At 41.7% G+C, this 18791-nt stretch overlaps 1 protein-coding gene across 1 annotated transcript in view; it reads right to left on the reverse strand.

The window, feature by feature from the left end:
• Window positions 1-382: 382 nt before the first annotated feature.
• ANAPC16 (anaphase promoting complex subunit 16) overlaps window positions 383-18791 on the reverse strand; it is an 18886-nt gene continuing 477 nt past the window's right edge. The window contains exons 2-4 of the mRNA XM_006170094.3: window positions 14968-15135; window positions 6924-6998; window positions 383-1202 (exon numbers count right to left, since the gene is read on the reverse strand). Of these exons, the coding sequence (XP_006170156.1) occupies window positions 1087-1202; window positions 6924-6998; window positions 14968-15109 (333 nt within the window). The 5' untranslated portion in view covers window positions 15110-15135 and the 3' untranslated portion in view covers window positions 383-1086. The remainder of the gene's footprint in view (window positions 1203-6923; window positions 6999-14967; window positions 15136-18791) is intronic.

Here is an 18791-nt window from a genome sequence, read left to right on the forward strand (position 1 = left end):
CTACTGGGATTATATTTATTTATAATTAAGCAACGCTAAGCAGCTCACATGCAAGTTATTCAGGAGGAGAAAGGCAAATGTTGTCTCAGGGAAAATGTACTAAATGATTTTCCTAATTGTGTGAGTTGGACTCTCCAGGGTCCCACAAGGGTGAACAAAGTGCACCTCTTAGTCTTCCAAGTGTTTCCCTATTGTGGTTCACGGAAAATCGGAACAGATTTTGATAAGAAAATTTGTGTACTTCTGTAAAGACATTTATCCCTGAAGTAAAGCAAATCTACTTGCTTAGGAGAATTGGTTTGCAGACTCTCTTGTAAAAAAGTAATTTGACCTCTTCCCTCTATCCCAAATCCTGAAAACTTTGAAAGGATAAAGACACCAATTTGGAGCGCTTTCAAAGGATTTATTTGTTACAAAATTGCTGAGCCTACTAATGAGATGAACTCCAGGTACATATGTTTAATAGGATTTTGCCCCTGCTTTATTTTCACAAGTGCTGCAACATTTAAAAAGCAATTCTTTTTTGCCAGTATTTGGCATGTCTAGAACAGTTAGAAAAAGAATCTTTAGAATTAGATGTTTAATAACAGAAAAAAACCTGAACATTTAAAAATTCCTCATTTAAACAGGTCCTGAGTTGAAATCACATTCAGCATAAAGAGCTGTTTTAGGGCAGAAATGCTGTATTTTATAACTACGGATCCCGACTTTGGACTTGACAGATTTCCAGGCACTGTACAAGGACAGCTAGGTGCCATTCAGTTGGCCAATTCTGGCATGCGTCTTACCTGGCTTGTGACAAATTTTAAGTATCTCTTAAATCCAAGAAAGGTTCTCTGAGACCAACTATCTTAATCTGATTTGCAATACTTTTTAAACAAACAAACAAACATGTTTCCTTCTGGAACACACATCTGAGTATCTGTTGCCTGTGGTTAGATACAGAGGAGACAGAGAAACCAAGTGTGGATGTGAATGACCCATTCAGTGATGTAGCTGCGAATCTCTGGGCGGCTATGTAAGTGTAAGAAAGTGCCTTGCTGGCTCTGCACTCGTTGAGCACCAGAGGTGACCATCCAGGCAACATCAACCAGAAGAGGGAGTGAACCCCAGCAGCTGCTCGATGGGTTTAAACCGCCACTCATCGGCCTCCAGCTCTTCTACCAAACCAGCTAGTTTTTCCATCCGAGCAACCTGCTGATCTGTAAAGAGTCAAGAAGGCAATATAATACAAAAATGCATTTCCCAACAGATTGACAGTCACCACTAACATAATGATTTAAAAATAATTTTTATTTAAAATAATTTTTAGATGGATCTTCTTCCCTTAATATTCTAGTAAGGTCTTGTCCTATGTTGGTCAGAAGCCTTAATCTTCCTTTTTTTTTTTTTTGCCAGAGGGGACGAGGGGACTTGCTCATGGTGGGGGCTGGGGCCAAAGAAAGCACATTACCCAATGGAGGATGGCCATGCAGTAATCTTTTCTCCTTCATTTCCCCCTTCTTTTGAGATTTTGGCCATGAACACACATGAACCTGGCATGTTTTTCAAGTTACTGGGTCTAAGATTCAGATGGCATGATTAGCCATATGAGATCCAGCTGCCTTAACACCAGGCCACAGGCTGATCCAATTCTTTATCTTTCTTTTTTTTTTTTAAAGAATTATTTCCTTTATTTTATTTATCATTATTGTTATTTTTAATTTGACCAGAGCAAGACAAAGAGAGAGAGAAAGAGAGAAAGCAAGCTGCCAGGTCCGGGACTTGAACAGTGGTCAGCCATGTGGCAGTCTAGTGCCCTTAACGACCATGCCACCTGCCCCTTTCTTTTTTTTTTAAAGAGAGATTTTTGGTATAGAGCATGTGTGCTTGCCAGAGAGATAGAGAGAAAGAGAAATAGAAAGTGAGTAATTACTCAGAGTGGGGGATGACCATGCTGCAATCTCTTCTACTCAATCCTCCTCTTGGAATCTCGGGCATGCATGCACACACACCCAGCATGAGTGTTAAGCCGCCAAGTTTCCAGAACTCGAACCGCGGTCGACTATGTGGAAGTCCAGTGATGTAACCATTATGCCATCTGCTGGTCCCCTTTTTCTTTTTATAAAAAATAATTTTGTTATAGAGTGCACATGCTTGCCAGAGAGAGACAGAGAAAAAGTGAGAAAGCATCTTCTAGAGCGGATGGCCACAACACTATCTCTTCTCTTCCATTTTCCTCTTGGGATTTTGGGCATACATGTACACATGCCTGTATGTTTCCCAAGTCACTGGGTCCAGGACTCAAACTGTGTAGTTCGCTATGTGGGATCCACTACCTTAGCCACCATGCAACTGGCAGGCCTGGCCCAATCCACCCCCCCCATTATTATTTAAATTTATTATTATTATTTTTAAATTTGGTATAGGGCACATGTACTCAACAGAGAGAGACAGAGGGAAAGTGAAAAAGTAAGTCACCAGGTCTGGGACTTGAACCACGGTCAGTCATATGGGACTATGGGACCACCATGCCACCTGCTGGCCCCTGGCCCAATCCTTTTTTCTTTTTGGAGAGATTTTCACTATAGGGCGCGTGCACTTGCCAGCCAGACAGAGAGAGACAGAGAGACAGAAAGCGAGAAATCACCCCCCAGGGGAGATGGTCACGCTGCAATCCCTTCTCCTCCATTCTCCTCTTGGGATCTTGGGCACGCATGCACACGCACCCAGCGTGAGTTTTAAGCCACCGGGTCCGGGACACGAACCGCGGTAGACTACATGGGAGTCCAGCGACATAGCCATTACGCTAACTGCTGGTTCCCCAATCCTTTTTAAAAAAGCATTTTAAATTAAGTTTACTAATTCATTTCTTCCATGATTGAGAGAATTGGAGAAGAAAAAGAGAGACATAAGCATCTCCAATTGGGCTGTCACATTACTATTCCCTCCAGCATCAGTTAGCCAGATCTTGGACATATGTGAACTAAGCACTAGGAGACCTTAAACTTAAACACTTGACCCTTCCACATGGGTCAGCCTCACAGAGTGTTGTGAACTGTGTGCCAAGGTATGGTTCCAGTAGACATAATCTTAAAATAAAAATAAAAATAAAAATGTAGGTAGACCAGCCCCATAGTCTAGCAGATGAGGTAGCTGGATTCCACATGGCTGACTATTGTTCAAATTCTGGTCTTGGTGGCTTGGAAAAAACACCAGGTATGCATACCTGTATGCCCCAAATCTCAGCAAGATGGGAAAATGGAGGAGAAAGGATTGTGGCATAACCACACCCTTTACTGGAGAGTGCTTTCTCTGGTGAGCAATTAAAAATAAAGTAAAGGGAACCAGCAGTTAGCGTAATGGCTATGTCGCTGGACTCCTACGTAGTCGACTGCGGTTCGCATCCCGAACCCGGTGGCTTAAAACTCACTCCGAGTGCGTGTGTGTGCGTGCCCAAGATCCCAAGAGGAGAATAGAGGAGAAGGGATTGTGGCGTGACCATCTCCCCTGGAAGGTGATTTCTCGCTTTCTGTCTCTAAGTCTCTCTGTCTGTCTGGCAAGCACATGTGCCCTATAGTGAAAACCTCTCTCCCCCACCCCCCCAAAAAAAGTAAAATAAAATAAAAGAATATTCATTCTCCATTCATCTTCACTGCCTCCCCTGCCCCCAGTGTTTTATTAAAAATTTTACTTTTTCTTTGGGACCAGCAGGTGGTGTAATGGTTATGTTGTTGGACTCCCACATAGTTGACTGCAGTTCAAGTCCTGGACCCGGCAGCTTAAACTCATGCCAGGTGCATGTGCATGCATATGTGCCCAAGATCCTGAGAGGAGAATGGAGAAGGGACTGTAGCGTGGCCACCCCCCTGGGGAGTGATTTGTTTTCTATCTCTTTGTCTCTGGTGAGCACAAACACCCTATAGCAAAAGTTTCTCTAAAAAAAAAAAAAAAAAAAAAAAAAAAAAGGGAAAATATGTACTTTTTCACTGCTTTTGAATTCATGGTTAAAAGTTGAAGTCTTCGAGCCAGCAGATGGTGTGGTGTTGGGATGCTAGATCTCATATGGATGACTCTGTAGTTTGAGTCCTGGATTTGACAAACGGCTGAAAATCACACTGTGGGGGCCAGTAGATGGCACGGTGGTTCACGCACTGGACTCCCACATGGTCAACTACAGTTCAAGTCCCAGACCTGGCAGCTTGCTTTCTCACTTTTTCTCTCTGTCTCTTTCTGGTGAGTGCATGTGCCTGATAGCAAATTAAAAAATAATAGTAATAATAAATTTAAAAAATGAAAAAGGAAAAATGACGCTGGGCATGTGTGCATGTGTGCCTAAAATCCCAAGTGGAGAATGGAGAAGATATTATGGTGTGGTTATACCCCCTGGGGAGTGATTTCTCACTTTCTCTTTCTGTCTCTCTCACCAGTGAGCACACATACCTATGGCAAAAAAACCCCGAAAACCAAAAAAACCCCAAACTCATAGAAAGTTGAAGCTTTCCAGATCAAAATAAACATTTGCTTAATCACTCTGCATATTTTTAAATAACATATTTTTCTTTCCTGTAGGTATTATCCTACCAAGGATAAGCTCTGCATCTCCTTCCTTTTTAAAAAAAAAAAAAAACATTTATTTAATTTTATTTATTCATTCATTTGTTTTATTTGGCCAAAGAGAGACACAGAGCGAGGGACAGAGCGAGAGTGAGGTGGCGGGGAAGGGAGAGGGAGGGAAAGTGAGAAAGCCAGGTTGTGGGAGTCCAGTGCCCTTAACCACCATGCCAACTGCTGGCCCCATCATTATTATTTCTTAATTTGACCAGAGAGAGAGAGAGAAAGAGAAAGGGAAAGTGAGAAAGGAGACTTCAGGTCTGGGACTTGAACCGTAGTTGACCATGTGGGAGTCTAGGACTCTTAACCACCACACCAGCCCCTGTACCTCCTTTCTTCAATCACATCATAGCAGACTGAGTGACCAGGTTTCTTAACAGAAGACAACTTCTGTGCTCTATTCTTTTGAACCTGAGAAGTTTCTCAGTATGTTCAAAATAACTTTTTAGGGACAATGTATGGCTTGGTGAATCTGCGCAGTTTAAGTCCTGAACCAAGAAGCCTGAGAAACACAGGGCATGTGTGTACACAGAATTTCAAAAGATGGGAGAGATGGAGAAGTGACTATGGCGTGACCATTCTCCATGGGGAGCACTCCCCCTTCCATCTCTTCAAGTAAGCACAAGTGCCCTTTGGCAAATTAAGTGAAATTATCACATTTTCAGTATAGGCCCTATTCTTTTTTTTTTTTTCCACTATAGGGTGCGTGCGCTTGCCAGACAGACAGAGAGAGACATAGAGACAGAAAGCGAGAAATCACCCCCCAGGGGAGATGGTCACGCTGCAATCCTTTCTCCTCCATTCTCCTCCCGGGATCTTGGGCACGCATGCACACGCGCCTGGCGTGAGTTTTAAGCCACCGGGTCCGGAACGCGAACTGCGGTCGACTATGTGGGAGTCCAGCGACATAGCCATTACGCTAACTGCTGGTTCCCAGGCCCTATTCTTAAAAAAAAAAAAAAAAAGTGAGGCTACTAGGTTGTGTGGTGGTTAAGGTGGCTGGATCCCACATGAGGTTCAAGTCCCAGACCCAGAGTCTTGAGAAACATGCTAGGCACATGTGTGTGCTCAAAATCCCAAGAGGACAATGGAAAAGAAGGAACTGTGGCATAGTTATCCCTCTTTGAGGATTCTTTCTCATGTTCCCTCTCTCTGTCTCTGTCTCCAGTGAGCACATACACCCTAAGCAGCGGTCCTCAACCTTTCTGGTACCAGGGACCAGCCTCATAGAAACCATCTCTCCACAGACCCAGTACTGATGGCAGGGAAGATGGTTTTGGGATAAACCAAGCACACTAGATCCACTGTGCACCCCCCTTTCTACCACTACCACACTGTAATACACAATGAAACAATCACAACAACAGGGCTCACACTCCCATGAGAATCTAGTACTGCTCCTGAGCCAACAGGAGGCAGGGCCCAGGCTACATGCAAGAGATGGGGAGTGGCTGCAAACCAGAGGAAGCTTTGCTAGCCTGCCTACCACCCACCACTCCACTGCATCTGGAAATGGGACAGGGCACCCAACACGCCATGGACTGGCACTGGTCTGCCTGGGGCTGGGGGGCCCTTCCCCCATAGCAAAGAGAAAAGAAGGGACCAGCAGGTGGTGTGGTGGTTAAGGTGCTGGACATTCCCACGTGGCCAACCACAGTTCAAGTCCCGGACCTAGTCTGCTTTCTCACTTTCCCTCTTTCTTTCTCTCTGTCTGTGTCTCTCTCTGGTCAAATTAAAATAAAATAAATGAATAAATAAAATTAAATAAATAATTCTTTAAAAAAAGAGAGAAAAAGGAAAAGAAAAGTGTTCAATCTCCATGCCACAGTGATTTGTGGTCTAAAATCCTAGACTTAGAGGCGATTGAAGCTTTCCTCCCTACATAATGCTTTTTAATGGAGAAGCAGTCTGCTGGGGGAATAAAGTTATAGTTACCTAATGCATAAATGAAGGCTTGGAGAGGCCCAATAGAACAGAAAGGAGTATTTAGGACCTTAGGGTCCAGATAGAACATAAAAATCTACATAAATACTTGAAGATGATGGTGGTAGCTAGTAGAAAACAGCAAAAGGAGAGGAAAAGGCAATTCACAAGGAGCGGGAAGTACAGACTCCTCTGTTGAAACAACCCTTTCGACTTAAACTTTAAGCCTTAAGACGGACATTATGTCTGGATTGAAACTGCAATGTTCTTTAATTTAGGAAGTACATTTAAATAGTCTTGCTGAGTTTGGGGGTTTTGTCACAGCATAGTGATCTTTCAGAATCCCCCTATCGCACCCTCCAGTAAATTTATTCTCATAGTCAAGTACACAACACTCGTGTCCTTACCATGTTTCACCTGTTTAAGTGTGGATGCTACTTGATAGCTGAAAACAGATTCACAGAGGAATCTCTCAGAGCCATCTGCAAACAGAAGAGGAAAACGTTTTAATCCCTAAGATTTTTATGGCTTCTGATAAACCAAGTAAACTTATCCATTCTTCTTCCTGCTTCTTCATCCAAGCTCTAATGTTCAGTGTTTACAAAGAAGGCTTCAGTTTAAAACACTGCTCTGCTATGAAAGCTATTTCTTCTATATCTAGAATATTAAAATAGACCCTCTACTTGTTTAAGAGTTTAAAAATAGTGTTTAAAAAAACAAAAACAAGAAACCGCAGTCCGATGTTCTGGTCAGCATTCTCCACCCCCAACCTGACGGTTTCTTAATGTTCTCCTGTTCCCTATGTGAGGCAAGCACTGGCAGCTGACACATTTGGCCGTGTGGCCCCTGTGCTATCAAACTACAAATGGTACACCAAAACTCCAAATCGTTTTCATTCTAAAAAATCAACCCGAGGGGAAACAGTTGTTGATTTTTAATTTATCAAATTATATCACTATGACTATCACAAAACACTGCTGGGAAATTTTCATTCTGTAAACACAATTGTAACCTTGATTTTCCAACTGAACCAAAACACAGCAGTTGGGATGACGATACGAGTATGGTGCAAGTTCAGAAACTAGCAGTGTAGTGGTGCCAAGAACGTCCAACAGAAGGTTATTAACTCGGTCACCAGAGTACTTAGAAGATAACTGTGAAACACAAGCAGTGTGTGTTACTCCTGGCCAGGAAAGGGCTGATACAGCAAAACAAATTCTCAAAGACATAGAGCTCATGTAGGAAAAATTGATTTTTAAAAGGGCAGAAACCAGTTGGGACATACATCTTATTACAAAATTTCAAAAACAAATGGAGAAAGGGAACACAGCTGTCTCCTTTTAGGCAGTAGTACGTTCTTGCTAGTAGTAGGCTCCACTATGTGTTAAGTATTCACTCATCAATCATGGGCCGGTGTGTCTGCCACGTCTAACAACATGCTGGCCTTCTGCTCATTTTCACACAAGGCAGATCTTATTTCAGAAGGCATGGTTAACCATTAAGAAAAACGACAGATATTGTAGCCAAATGGTGTGAATGCACAACTGAGAAGGCTTCCTTACAATGTTATCTGAAATTGATGAGACAAAAAAAAAAAAAGACAATTCTTGCAATGTATACTCTTTAGGGAGAGGGTTATATTTTACAAATGCAAACTTCTTTTCTATATAAAATGTAATATATGGGATATGATCCTGTCCCTTCACACCTCTGTTTCTCTGGATGTAAGTCATGTGTGAGTAGATCATCTAAACTGAGTAAAAAAATATAATTTCCAATGAACTGAATATTATATTGACTGTCCAATTTAAAGACCTAAGCAAACTAGTGACATCATTATTTTATTTATTTTTTAATGATGAGGTGTGTGCGAGAGAGAGAAAGGAAGAGGGACAGCAGAAGCACCTCCTATCCCCAATGGGGCCTGGTCATACCACAATACTTTTTCTTTTTCTTCTTCTTTTTTCTTTTTTTAAATGTTCGCTTTTTTTTTTTTAAACTTTATTTATTCATTTAAATTTGAACAGAGTGAGAGAGAGAGAGGGAAAGTGTGAAAGCAAGTTGCCAGGTCCAGGACTTGAGCCACGGTCAGTCATGTGGGAGTCCAGTGCCCTTAACCACTATGCCACTTGCTGGCCCCTTTTTCTTCTAATTCTATTAATAATTCTCCATCCCATCACGATCCCAGGCATGTGTAGGCATGCCCAGTGTGTTTCTCAAGCCGCCAGAATGGGGACTCGAATCCTGGTAGGCCATATGGGATCCAGCTTCCTCTGTGTAGCACCTAACCTCAGAACTATGGTGTTGGCCAGAGTTTTTATGTTTTTACTTTTTTTAAAAAAAAATTTTTTTTATTTAACTTTAGGGCTGGCCAGAGTTTTTATGTTTTTACTTTTTTAAAAAAAAAATTTTTTTAATTTAACTTTAATTATTTATTTTAATTTGACCAGTGGGGGACAGAGCGAGAGCAAGTGAGCGAGAGAGAGAAACAAAGTGAAAAAGCAAGTGGGACTCAAACGGTGGTTTGCCATGCTGGAATACAGAGCCCTTAACTACTACTACACCACCTGCCATCTCCTTACTTTTTTTTTTTTTAAAGAATTATCTAATTTTATTTGTTATTATTTATTTTTCAATTTGACCAGAAAGAGAGAAAGGGAAAGCAAGAAAGCAAGTTCCCAGGTCCGGGACTCAATCTGCAGTCAGCCATGTGGGAGACCAGTGCCTTAACCACCATGACACCTGGTGGCCCGTTTTCTATTTTTTAGATAATAGCAATAAGCAACTATGAATTCTACTGTGGGGAACATCTGACACAATGATGCAATTTACTATAGCTCCTCTGTATAAATGATACACTAACATTCATTAGCCTACTCATATGCTTGCTTAAAGAGTCCAATAATTTAAGTTTTATTTTAGAAGGAGCAAAGCACAGAGAATTAGAACTTACTTCTCAGGTGGTTTGATCCTAAACTTTAGGATCTCAAACAAATCACTGGAATTATGGGCTAGAAAGATCAGGCCAAGATGTAGAGTGAAGTACTACCTCCCACTTAAGTTTAACCACAGATGCTATTAGGATAAAATGCTTAAATTACTTGCATATTTTCCTAGGTAATGAACTTCAAAGTAAAAAGATGTAAATTACTCTTTCAAAAAGGCAACCACCTATCACTCTGCCACACTACGTATCTATGGAACACACTTGTGCTGATCTGTAGCTCTGTATGAACCACCAAGTCCACTGCTTCTTAGCCACATCCTAGTAGATGCGGTATTTGTACCTATCTAAACCCTGGAATTTCTCCAGAGAGGAGTCGGCTTGGGGCAATCTGTCTTCCATTTAGAAATTGTAATCAAACCCTTTGTAACACACCAAGTAGCAATACATCAGCTTTCCTCTTAAGGGACAAGCAAAGGTTATAAATAGTGAAAAGTTCAGTAAATTGCCGAAATCTAACACCACTGCCAACTCCAATCAGTAGGATGCTAACAAATTCATTTAAGGAGTATTACCTCATAGCAGGAAACTAGACGATGCCAGATAATTTTACTTCAGTGGCCTCGATGTCACTAACATGTACCCACTTCTGGGCTAGATGGCAGTCTCCAATTTGCTCACTAAGAACTGAGTGAGGACAACTTTAGACAAGGGTAAGAGAAGGCTGAAAAGTGCTGTATGCTGTTTATATGAGGTGTCTGTTATCAGAAGGAAAATGAGCCAAAAAGTTAATGCACAAGGTTAACTATAGGTTATATGGGTTTATAATGCTATTAGTCTGTTAGAAAAGTCATGACATGGGGTGGCAGGTGGTGTGGTGGTAAAGGGTGCTGGACTCCCACATGGCCAACCATAGTTTTTTTTTTTTTTCTTCACTATAGGGCGTGTGCGCTCGCCAGACAGAGAGAGACATAGAGACAGAAAGCGAGAAATCCCCCCCCAGGGGGGATGGCCACGCCGCAATCCCTTCTCCTCCATTCTCCTCTTGGGATCTTGGGCACGCATGCACACACGCCTGGTGTGAGTTTTAAGCCACCGGGTCAGGGATGCGAACCGTGGTGACTACATGGGAGTCCAGCGACATAGCCATTACGCTAACTGCAGGTCCCCGCCAACCATAGTTTGAGTCCTGGATCTGGTGGCTTGTTTCTCACTTTCCATCTCTCCTGCTCTCTGCTACTCTGTTCCTCTCTGGTCAAATTAAAACAAATAAATTAAATAATTCTTTTTTTAAAAAAAAGTATGATAAACCTTAAAAAAAAAGTCACGACACATTTTTGCATAGAAAAACAGGAAAAATATATCATGACTTTTCCGACAACCTAATAGATTTTGGATGGTGCAACATCACTTTGAACTTGTTAGGATTATAAACTGGGGACCAGCAGATGGCCTAATGGTTTTGTCGTTGGACTCTCACATAGTCCATCGTGATTAAAGTCCTGAACCCGGAAGCTTAAAACTCAAGCCAGGCGCGTGTGTGTGCATGTGTTCAAAATCCCAAGAGGAGAATGGAGGAGAAGGGATTGTGGTGTAGCCATCCCCCTGTGAGGTGATTTGTCACTTTCTGTCCTTCTGTCTCTCTAATGAGCACAAACGCCCTATAGCAAAAATCTCTCTAACAAAAAGATTATAAACTGCTCCAAACCTTGATTTGTGACTGCTTTTGTTCTTTATTACTCACAGGAAACTATTTACTACTCTATTTTCATGTTCTATTGGGTCTTGAAAAGTCATAAGTATTTTTCTGTTTTTCTATACAAAAATATGTCAAGACTTTTCAGACAACCCTATATTTAACTAGTCTAAGAAAAATGGTCAGGTACATGTACATCAGATTAATTATATAACCCATACACCTATAAGCATGGCAGAAAAATGCTTCCAAACCTAACATCCTTGCTAACTCACATTTAGGGAATTATCTTTATTTAATTTTATTATTATTATATTAAATTTGCTATAGGGCACGTGCCCTCACCAGAGAGAGACAGAAAGAGGGGGAAGTGAGGAAGTAAGCACCAGGTCCAGGACTCAAACAGTGGTCAGCCATGTGGGAGTCCAATACCTTAACCACAATGCCATCTACTGGCTCCTCAATTTAATATTCTCTTTTTGTCTTTTCCCTTTATCAAAAAAATTGCCAGAGGGTGAGTGTACTCCAAGAGTGACAGAGAGGGAAAAAGCACCTCCCAACAGGGCACAGTCTTACCATAATTCCTTCTCTTCCATCAAGATCCTAGGCATGCAGGCATGTGTGCCCAGGATGTCTCCCAAGTTGCTTGAACCATGTGGGATCTGGCTACTTCAACCACTAGACCGCAGGGTTGGCCCAATTTAATATTCTTGGATTTGGCTGATAGTTCAGGGATTGCCATCTCTACATTATTTTCCATAGTCTGTATTTAAGTGTAGGCAACTTTAAGATTTTTGGTGAAACTTCAAGCCCAAGAAACAGAATAAAAACTGTGCACTATAGGGGCTAGCTGGTAGCATGGTAGTTAAGGTGCTAGACTCCCACATGGTCGACTGGTTCGAGTCTTGGCCTGGTGGCTTGCTTTCTCACTTTCCCTCTTTTTCTGTCCCCACCCACTCTGCTGAGTGTGCATACTCTAGAGCAAATTAAACAACTAATAATAAATGAAATTAAGTAAATATTTATTTCTAAAAATAAATAAAATTAAATAATTAAAAAAACGGTACACTATGAACTTAATATAAATTCATCATACAATGGAAATCCAACCTATTCCTCCATGAAGCACATTGGGATGGAATAAAAATGAATAAATCTATAACTGCTTAGACCATCAACATTCAGACGAATCTCAGTAGTCTTCCTTTTTCAATGTCTCCAAGAAGTCTGGGGTATACTGACAAAGAATGCTAATAGCTTTGAGACTATGGAGGTACCTATCCTACTAAGTTCCTTGTGTAGCTAGAATTTTAAATGACTTTAACCTTAGTTCTGTTAAACACTGATTCATCTTCTGTTGCTATAAAACTCATTAGGCAATTTAAATGCCTCCAACTTTTGATTTGTTTTATGGAAAACCTTCTTAATACCAAGTTTGCATATGATCGAAGTCATAGCATACATTTTAGATTGCTTTAATTATTATTACTGAATTTATTACAGGGTACGTGTGCTCACGTGAGAGAGGGAGAGAGAGAGAAAGGGAAAGCAAGCCACCAGATCCAGGACTTGAACCACAGTTAGCCATGTGGGAGTCCAGTGCCTCAACTACCATGAAACCTGCTGGCCCCACTCATAACATATTTTTAATCCAAATAAGGTCCTGGTTTGTTCACTTCCTCTAGCTAGACTCAGTGATGCTAACTTGAGTATTCGGTTAACACAATTAAAGAAAATGAAAAGACAAAGGTAGAAGTACATACACCTTCGATGTGTCACTAACTACATACACTGTATTCTTGTGGTTTCTTGTCACAAATGACTTATGTTTTTCCCTGGCTCAAACTAAAACTGCTTTTTTACTATACTGATATAAATGGATACAGGTCACCTCAAAAAGCTGACTCCCAACTACAGTTTGTACTTTTCTTAGAGACATTCCAAGAATAGTTTTTAAATGTGTTTATATAAATTTATAATATTTAAAGCAAAAAAGATAATATATAATTAACGCTAAATTGCTGGAATCAAAATCCTTGTAAGGTTTTTTGCCAATGCTTTTTAAACTATAATGAGAAGACTACCTTCATGAGAAGGACCTAGACGCTGATTAAAAAAGATTCCAAAGCTGGCAGGTGGCATCATGGTTGGGTGCTGGAGTCCCACACAGCTAACCATGGTTCAAGTCCTAGACCTGGTTTCTCACTTTCCCTCTCTGTTTCTCTTCTGGTCAAATTAAATAATTAATAAAAATAAATCAAATTAAATAGAATTAATTCTTAAAAAAAAAAGATTCCTGTTCTGTACCTAAATTTGGAATTCCAAGGTGGGCCCAGAAATGTGTGGTTTTTAAAAAAGATTTTTGTCACAGGGTGAGTATGCTTGTCAGAGAAAAAGAGAGAGACACAGAAAGGGAGGAAAAGTGAGAAGTGAGATTGTGATGGCTATATCACCATCCCTGCTCCTCCATTATCCTCTCAGGATTTTAAGCATACATGTACAATGTCTTTTAAGCCACTGGATCTGGGGCTCTAACCACAGAGTTGGATGCATGGGATCCAATGCCTTAACCACCATGCTAACTGCTGGACCTAGCAACGTGCATTTTATTATTATTATGGTTTTTGCTACTGGGCATGTGTGCCTGCCAGAGAGACAGAAAGTGAGAAATTATCCCCCAGAGGGATGGCCATGCTGCAATCCCTTTCCTTCCAATCTCCTCTTCGGATTTTGGACACGTATGCACATGCCCAGCATGAGATTTAAGCCGTGGGGTCCAGGACTCAAACCATGGCTGACTACATGGGATTCCAGTGACATATCCATTATTCATCTGCTGGCCCCCCAAATGTGCATTTTAAATAAGCTCTTCTGGTGATTTTTAAGCAGCTTGTTAAAAATTGCTAGTCTAGGGACCAGCAGTTGGCATAATGGCTATGTCGCTGGACTCCCATGTATTCGACTGCGGTTTGAGTCCCGGACCAGGTGGCTTAAAACTCACGCTGGGCGCGTGTGTGTGCGTGCCCAAGATCCCGAGAGGAGAATGGAGGAGAAGGGATTGTGGCATGGCCATCAGCCCTGGGGGATGATTTCTCACTTTCTGTCTCTCTGTCTATCTGGCGAGTACACGTGCCCTATAGCAAAAACCTTTAAAAAAAAAAAAATGCTAGTCTAGCCAATAGTGACATGAACCTGAGGACTGCCAGTTGACAGTGTTTCATGCTTAGCCTGTGTCCTGATCTTGGCCAGCCAGTGTGCAAATGTGTGCTGAATAGTGGGTGACTTCTAATCCAGCTCTGGCGCTGGAAAAACCACACGGTACTGTGCATTAGTAGGTCAGGGCCATCATTTTCACAGAAAAGGGCCGTATACTCATTTTCACTTCTTTAACCTTTCTGACGGGGTTAATCCATCTATAAATTAATCAGAGTAGGAAAAAACCCACAACAAACCTACTAACCACAGGGAAGTAGATAGGTGCCAAGATAAAGCAAACCAGAGCAGGAGGTCAAGAGAATTCCTGGTCCCAGAGTTGACTTTGCCATTAACATGGCCAACTCACTTAACTTTTCTCCATCTAAGTTGACTCTAAATATTTTCCTCATTTCCAAAGATTTTTTTTTTCTGGAGGAAAAAAATGCTGATTTTGGAGAATTTTGTTTTTAAAGGTATTATCTGAGATGAAGACAAGGAATAAAATGTGGAGCTAAAATCAGGGCAAACATCTCTAATCCACTTAATAGCTTCTTTACAATTAATATTCATTGCAGGTCTGAATCCAATTATTCAGCAAAAAGCAGCATGAGATCACCTTCTAACATCTCTCCAGCTCCTTTGGGGTAGGTAAAAAGTGCTTTTCGTGGTGGAGCAAGGTCCGAGACACTGAAACCAGAGCCAGTGACAGAACTGCCACTGACCCCGCCAGCTGAGGAGGATGATGAAGAAGCAGCCATCTCCTCTCTAGCAGAATCTCGCTTCGCTACGGAGAAAGAAAAACAGTAACTGGCAAGTTCATGGAAGTGAGATGGACAACATTTATTCTAGCTGCCATAAGAAAAAGCATTCAGTTCTGTAAATAATTAGCTCCTCTTTTTTCTACTCTCTCAATTCTGTCTTAGAAATGTCTTAGGGCAAAATGTCACTTAGGTTTTGTTTTGTTTTTTAAAAAAAGCTTATTCATGATAGGGGCTCACATATGTGTACACCCACCCATGCACAGAGAAGCAGCTTCGACAGGGTACTGTCATACTACAATCTCCTTCCCCTAGACCTCCAGCTGATCAGGATCCTGGGTATGTGTGTGCACCTGGTGTGTTTCAGGTTGACAAGGCTAGGGACCCCAACCCTCAGTCAGCCACATGACCTCTAGCACTGCAGTCCAGTACACACCTACACTAGGTCTTACTCAAGTTTTAAAGTGATTTTTTAATTTTTAAAATTTTTGCTATAGAGTGCATGTACTTGCCATGGAGAGAGACAGAGAGGAGGGGAAGTGAGAAGTCACTCCTTTGGGGGGAATGGACACACCACAATCCCTTCTCTAGTCTCTTGGGACTTTGGGCATGCATTCACATATGCCCAGTCTGGTTCTCAAGCCACTAGGTCCAGGACTTGAATGGTGCAGTCAGCTATGTAGAGCCTCCACACCACCTGCTGGCCCCAAAGTGAAAATGTGTTTTAAAACAGGACCAGACAGTGGCATAGCAGTAAGACTGTGAGGCAATTCAAATGGGAGGGGAAGGTTCCTGGTTCAAGTGCAGAGACTCATTAAGTGCACTGGGCACACAAGCTTGCCCAGGGCTAGCTGACAGCCAGGGGCAGATCACGGTGCTGGGAACCAGTTGAGGGTGCTGTCTTGTCTTTTGTTCATGGAAGAAAGAAGGAAACTTAAAAAAAAAAAGAAAATATGTTTAAGAATAGGTTTTCCTACTTAAAACACTTTTTCTTACCATTAGCAAACTATTTATGCTGCCTGGGATTGATTGTGGGCAGTTTATGAGTTATGGAGGGGTAATATGGCAGAGCCAAGATAGAAATTTGACCGAGGAAATAAATTATGGGGATGAAACAATCATGCTCCATAGGACAGTTTGTTTTGGATACAACGTAACCGTTATAAAATTTTCCAAATAAAATTCCAGAATAACATTGTGCTCTGTTTCCAAGAAAATAGATTAGATTGGTCCTTTCATTAGACAAATGTGGAGGAGGGAGCAGGTGGTGTGGTGGTTAAGGCAATGGATGCCCCCACATGGCCCACCACAGTTCGAGACCTGGATCTGGCAGTTTGCTTTCTCACCTTTCCTCTCTCTCTTTCTCTCCCTGGTCAAATGAAAATAAATGAATAAATAAATAATTTTAAAAATGTGGAGGCGTACTGGTGGCACAGTTGTAACATAACACTCCATGATGCTGGACCCATGTGGCGAGGTCCCAGGTTTGTATCCCAAGGTCTCCCTGTACATGCTGGCATGTGTATGTGTGCTAGTGACTGGGCTGGCTAAGCATGGGGAACACCGTGGGGTGGGGACCCTGTCAGGGGTGCACCTGTGTCTGTCTCTCACAGGGAAGAAATAATAAACTTAAAAAAAAATGTTTTCACCTGAATGTAATACCAAAACTTATCACTTGGTGGCATCCCCAAACTGGAACAAAACAATATAGGAAATGATCTTGGACATCATGGCTTATGAATATGGCAGCTGAGTGTTTAATCCTGTGTCATATAAAAAGATTCAAATGTAAACAAGAAAATCTATACTAAATACGTGACTCTTTACAAAAATTCAAAGTAAAAATGTTCTCTGTGACACAGATGCTCTAATGAACAGACTTAAAAAGAAAAAAAAAATTCTACCACTGTGATACTAGAACTTTTCTATCATGATAGATCTTTTTTTTTTTTTTAAAGGGAGACTTTTGCTATAGGGAATGTGTGCTCACTAGAGAGACAAAGAGAGACAGAAAGCAAGAAATCACTCCCCAGGGGGATGGCCATACCACAGTCCCTTCGCCCTCATTTTCCTCTCAGGATTTTGGGCACATATGCACACATGCCCAGTGTGATTTTTAAGTCTCCAGGTCTGGGACTTGAACTGTGATTGGCCATGCAAAAGTCTCACAACCATTATGCCATCTGCTGGTCCTCCACGATGGAAATATTCTAATGTTCTATTTTTGCATTGCCAAAAATGGTAGCCACTAGTCTCATATTATGGCTATAAATTAGAGTGAATGAAAATCTACTGTTTAATGTTAAAATTAAAAGAGCCACATGTGGTTAGTGGTTACTATACTGAATAGTGCCATCTTAGCATTTAGATTTAAAACACTGGGGCCACAGGTAGTAGGTGGCATGGTAGTTAAGGCAGCTGGATCCCACATGGGTGACTGTGCTCTGAGTCCTGGACCTGACAGCTTGAGAAACACACCAGGTACATGTGCATATGTGTCCAAAATCCTAAAAGGTGAAAGGACTGTAGTATGGCCAACCCCGTGGGACGTGCTCTCTCACTTTCCCTCTATGTTTCTGGCATGCTCATGCACCCCATAACCAAAAAAGAAAAAAGAAAAAAGAAAAAAGAAAGAAACACAGGCAAGCTGGTGGCACATGGTTAAAGCAGCCTACCATATGGTTTGAATTCCAGCCCTGGCAGCTTGAAAAACACACCAGGCATGTGTGTGCATGCCTCAAATCCTGACAGGACAGAGAAAAGGAGGGGAAGGGACTGCCCCTTGTGGGCAGCTTCTGGGAAAAGGGACTGTTTTTCTACCCTCAAGACCTAGCACAGAGCCTGGATCAGTGTTTCCTGGATGAACCAATGATGAATAAATGACAAAACATAGGGCTAACAGCTCAGCAGAAGCTATGTAACCAATAAACAATCTTGGTGTCCTGAGGCTGGCCCCTTACTATTTCTTTTCCTTCCTCACTACACAGATCAATTTTACACAACTCCCACCAGGTTGCCAGGACTCATAGGCCCTTGTTAAATTTTGAATAAAATATTAACAAAGAATCCTGGGCTCATTCCTATCTGGAAAACAGGGGTTACTGGTAGAAGAGCTTCTCATAGAATAGCAATGATATCACCATGGCTTTGTCTGCAATGAGATGATCGAACGTTTATTCCATGTACAACAGGTGCGACCTCGCACTCATTAGCTATTTTCCTTCCTAAAAGATATCCGCATGTTTTCTTAAAAAAGATCCTTCCTTAAAAAAGAAAAGTCTCATCAAAAGGGGCCTGCAGATGGCAAGATGATTAAGTTGCTGGACTCCCACATAGCCAAAAGCGGATGAAGTCCCAGACCCGGGGAGAGGGGGGCTTGAAAACCACACCAGATGTGTGCACATACAAGTCCAAAATCCCAGGAGGAAAATGAAGGGACTGCAGAGTGGTCATTCCCACCCCACCCCGCCCGGGGTGATTTTTCACTTTCCCTCTCTTTCTCCAACGAGCACAGGCGCCCTACGGCAAAAACTTAAAAAAAAAAAATCACAGACACTCCAGACCAGTCCAAGGGCAAATTATTTACATTTAACTCCATCATTATATTCCATCATCAACACATTGTTACACTTAAATAGTTAGGATACAATCAGATCACCTAGATGGAGCAGCTAAAGCCCGG

The sequence above is a fragment of the Tupaia chinensis genome, unplaced genomic scaffold (genome assembly GCF_000334495.1).
Source record: "Tupaia chinensis unplaced genomic scaffold, TupChi_1.0 Scaffold148012_1, whole genome shotgun sequence".
NCBI lineage: Eukaryota > Metazoa > Chordata > Mammalia > Scandentia > Tupaiidae > Tupaia > Tupaia belangeri.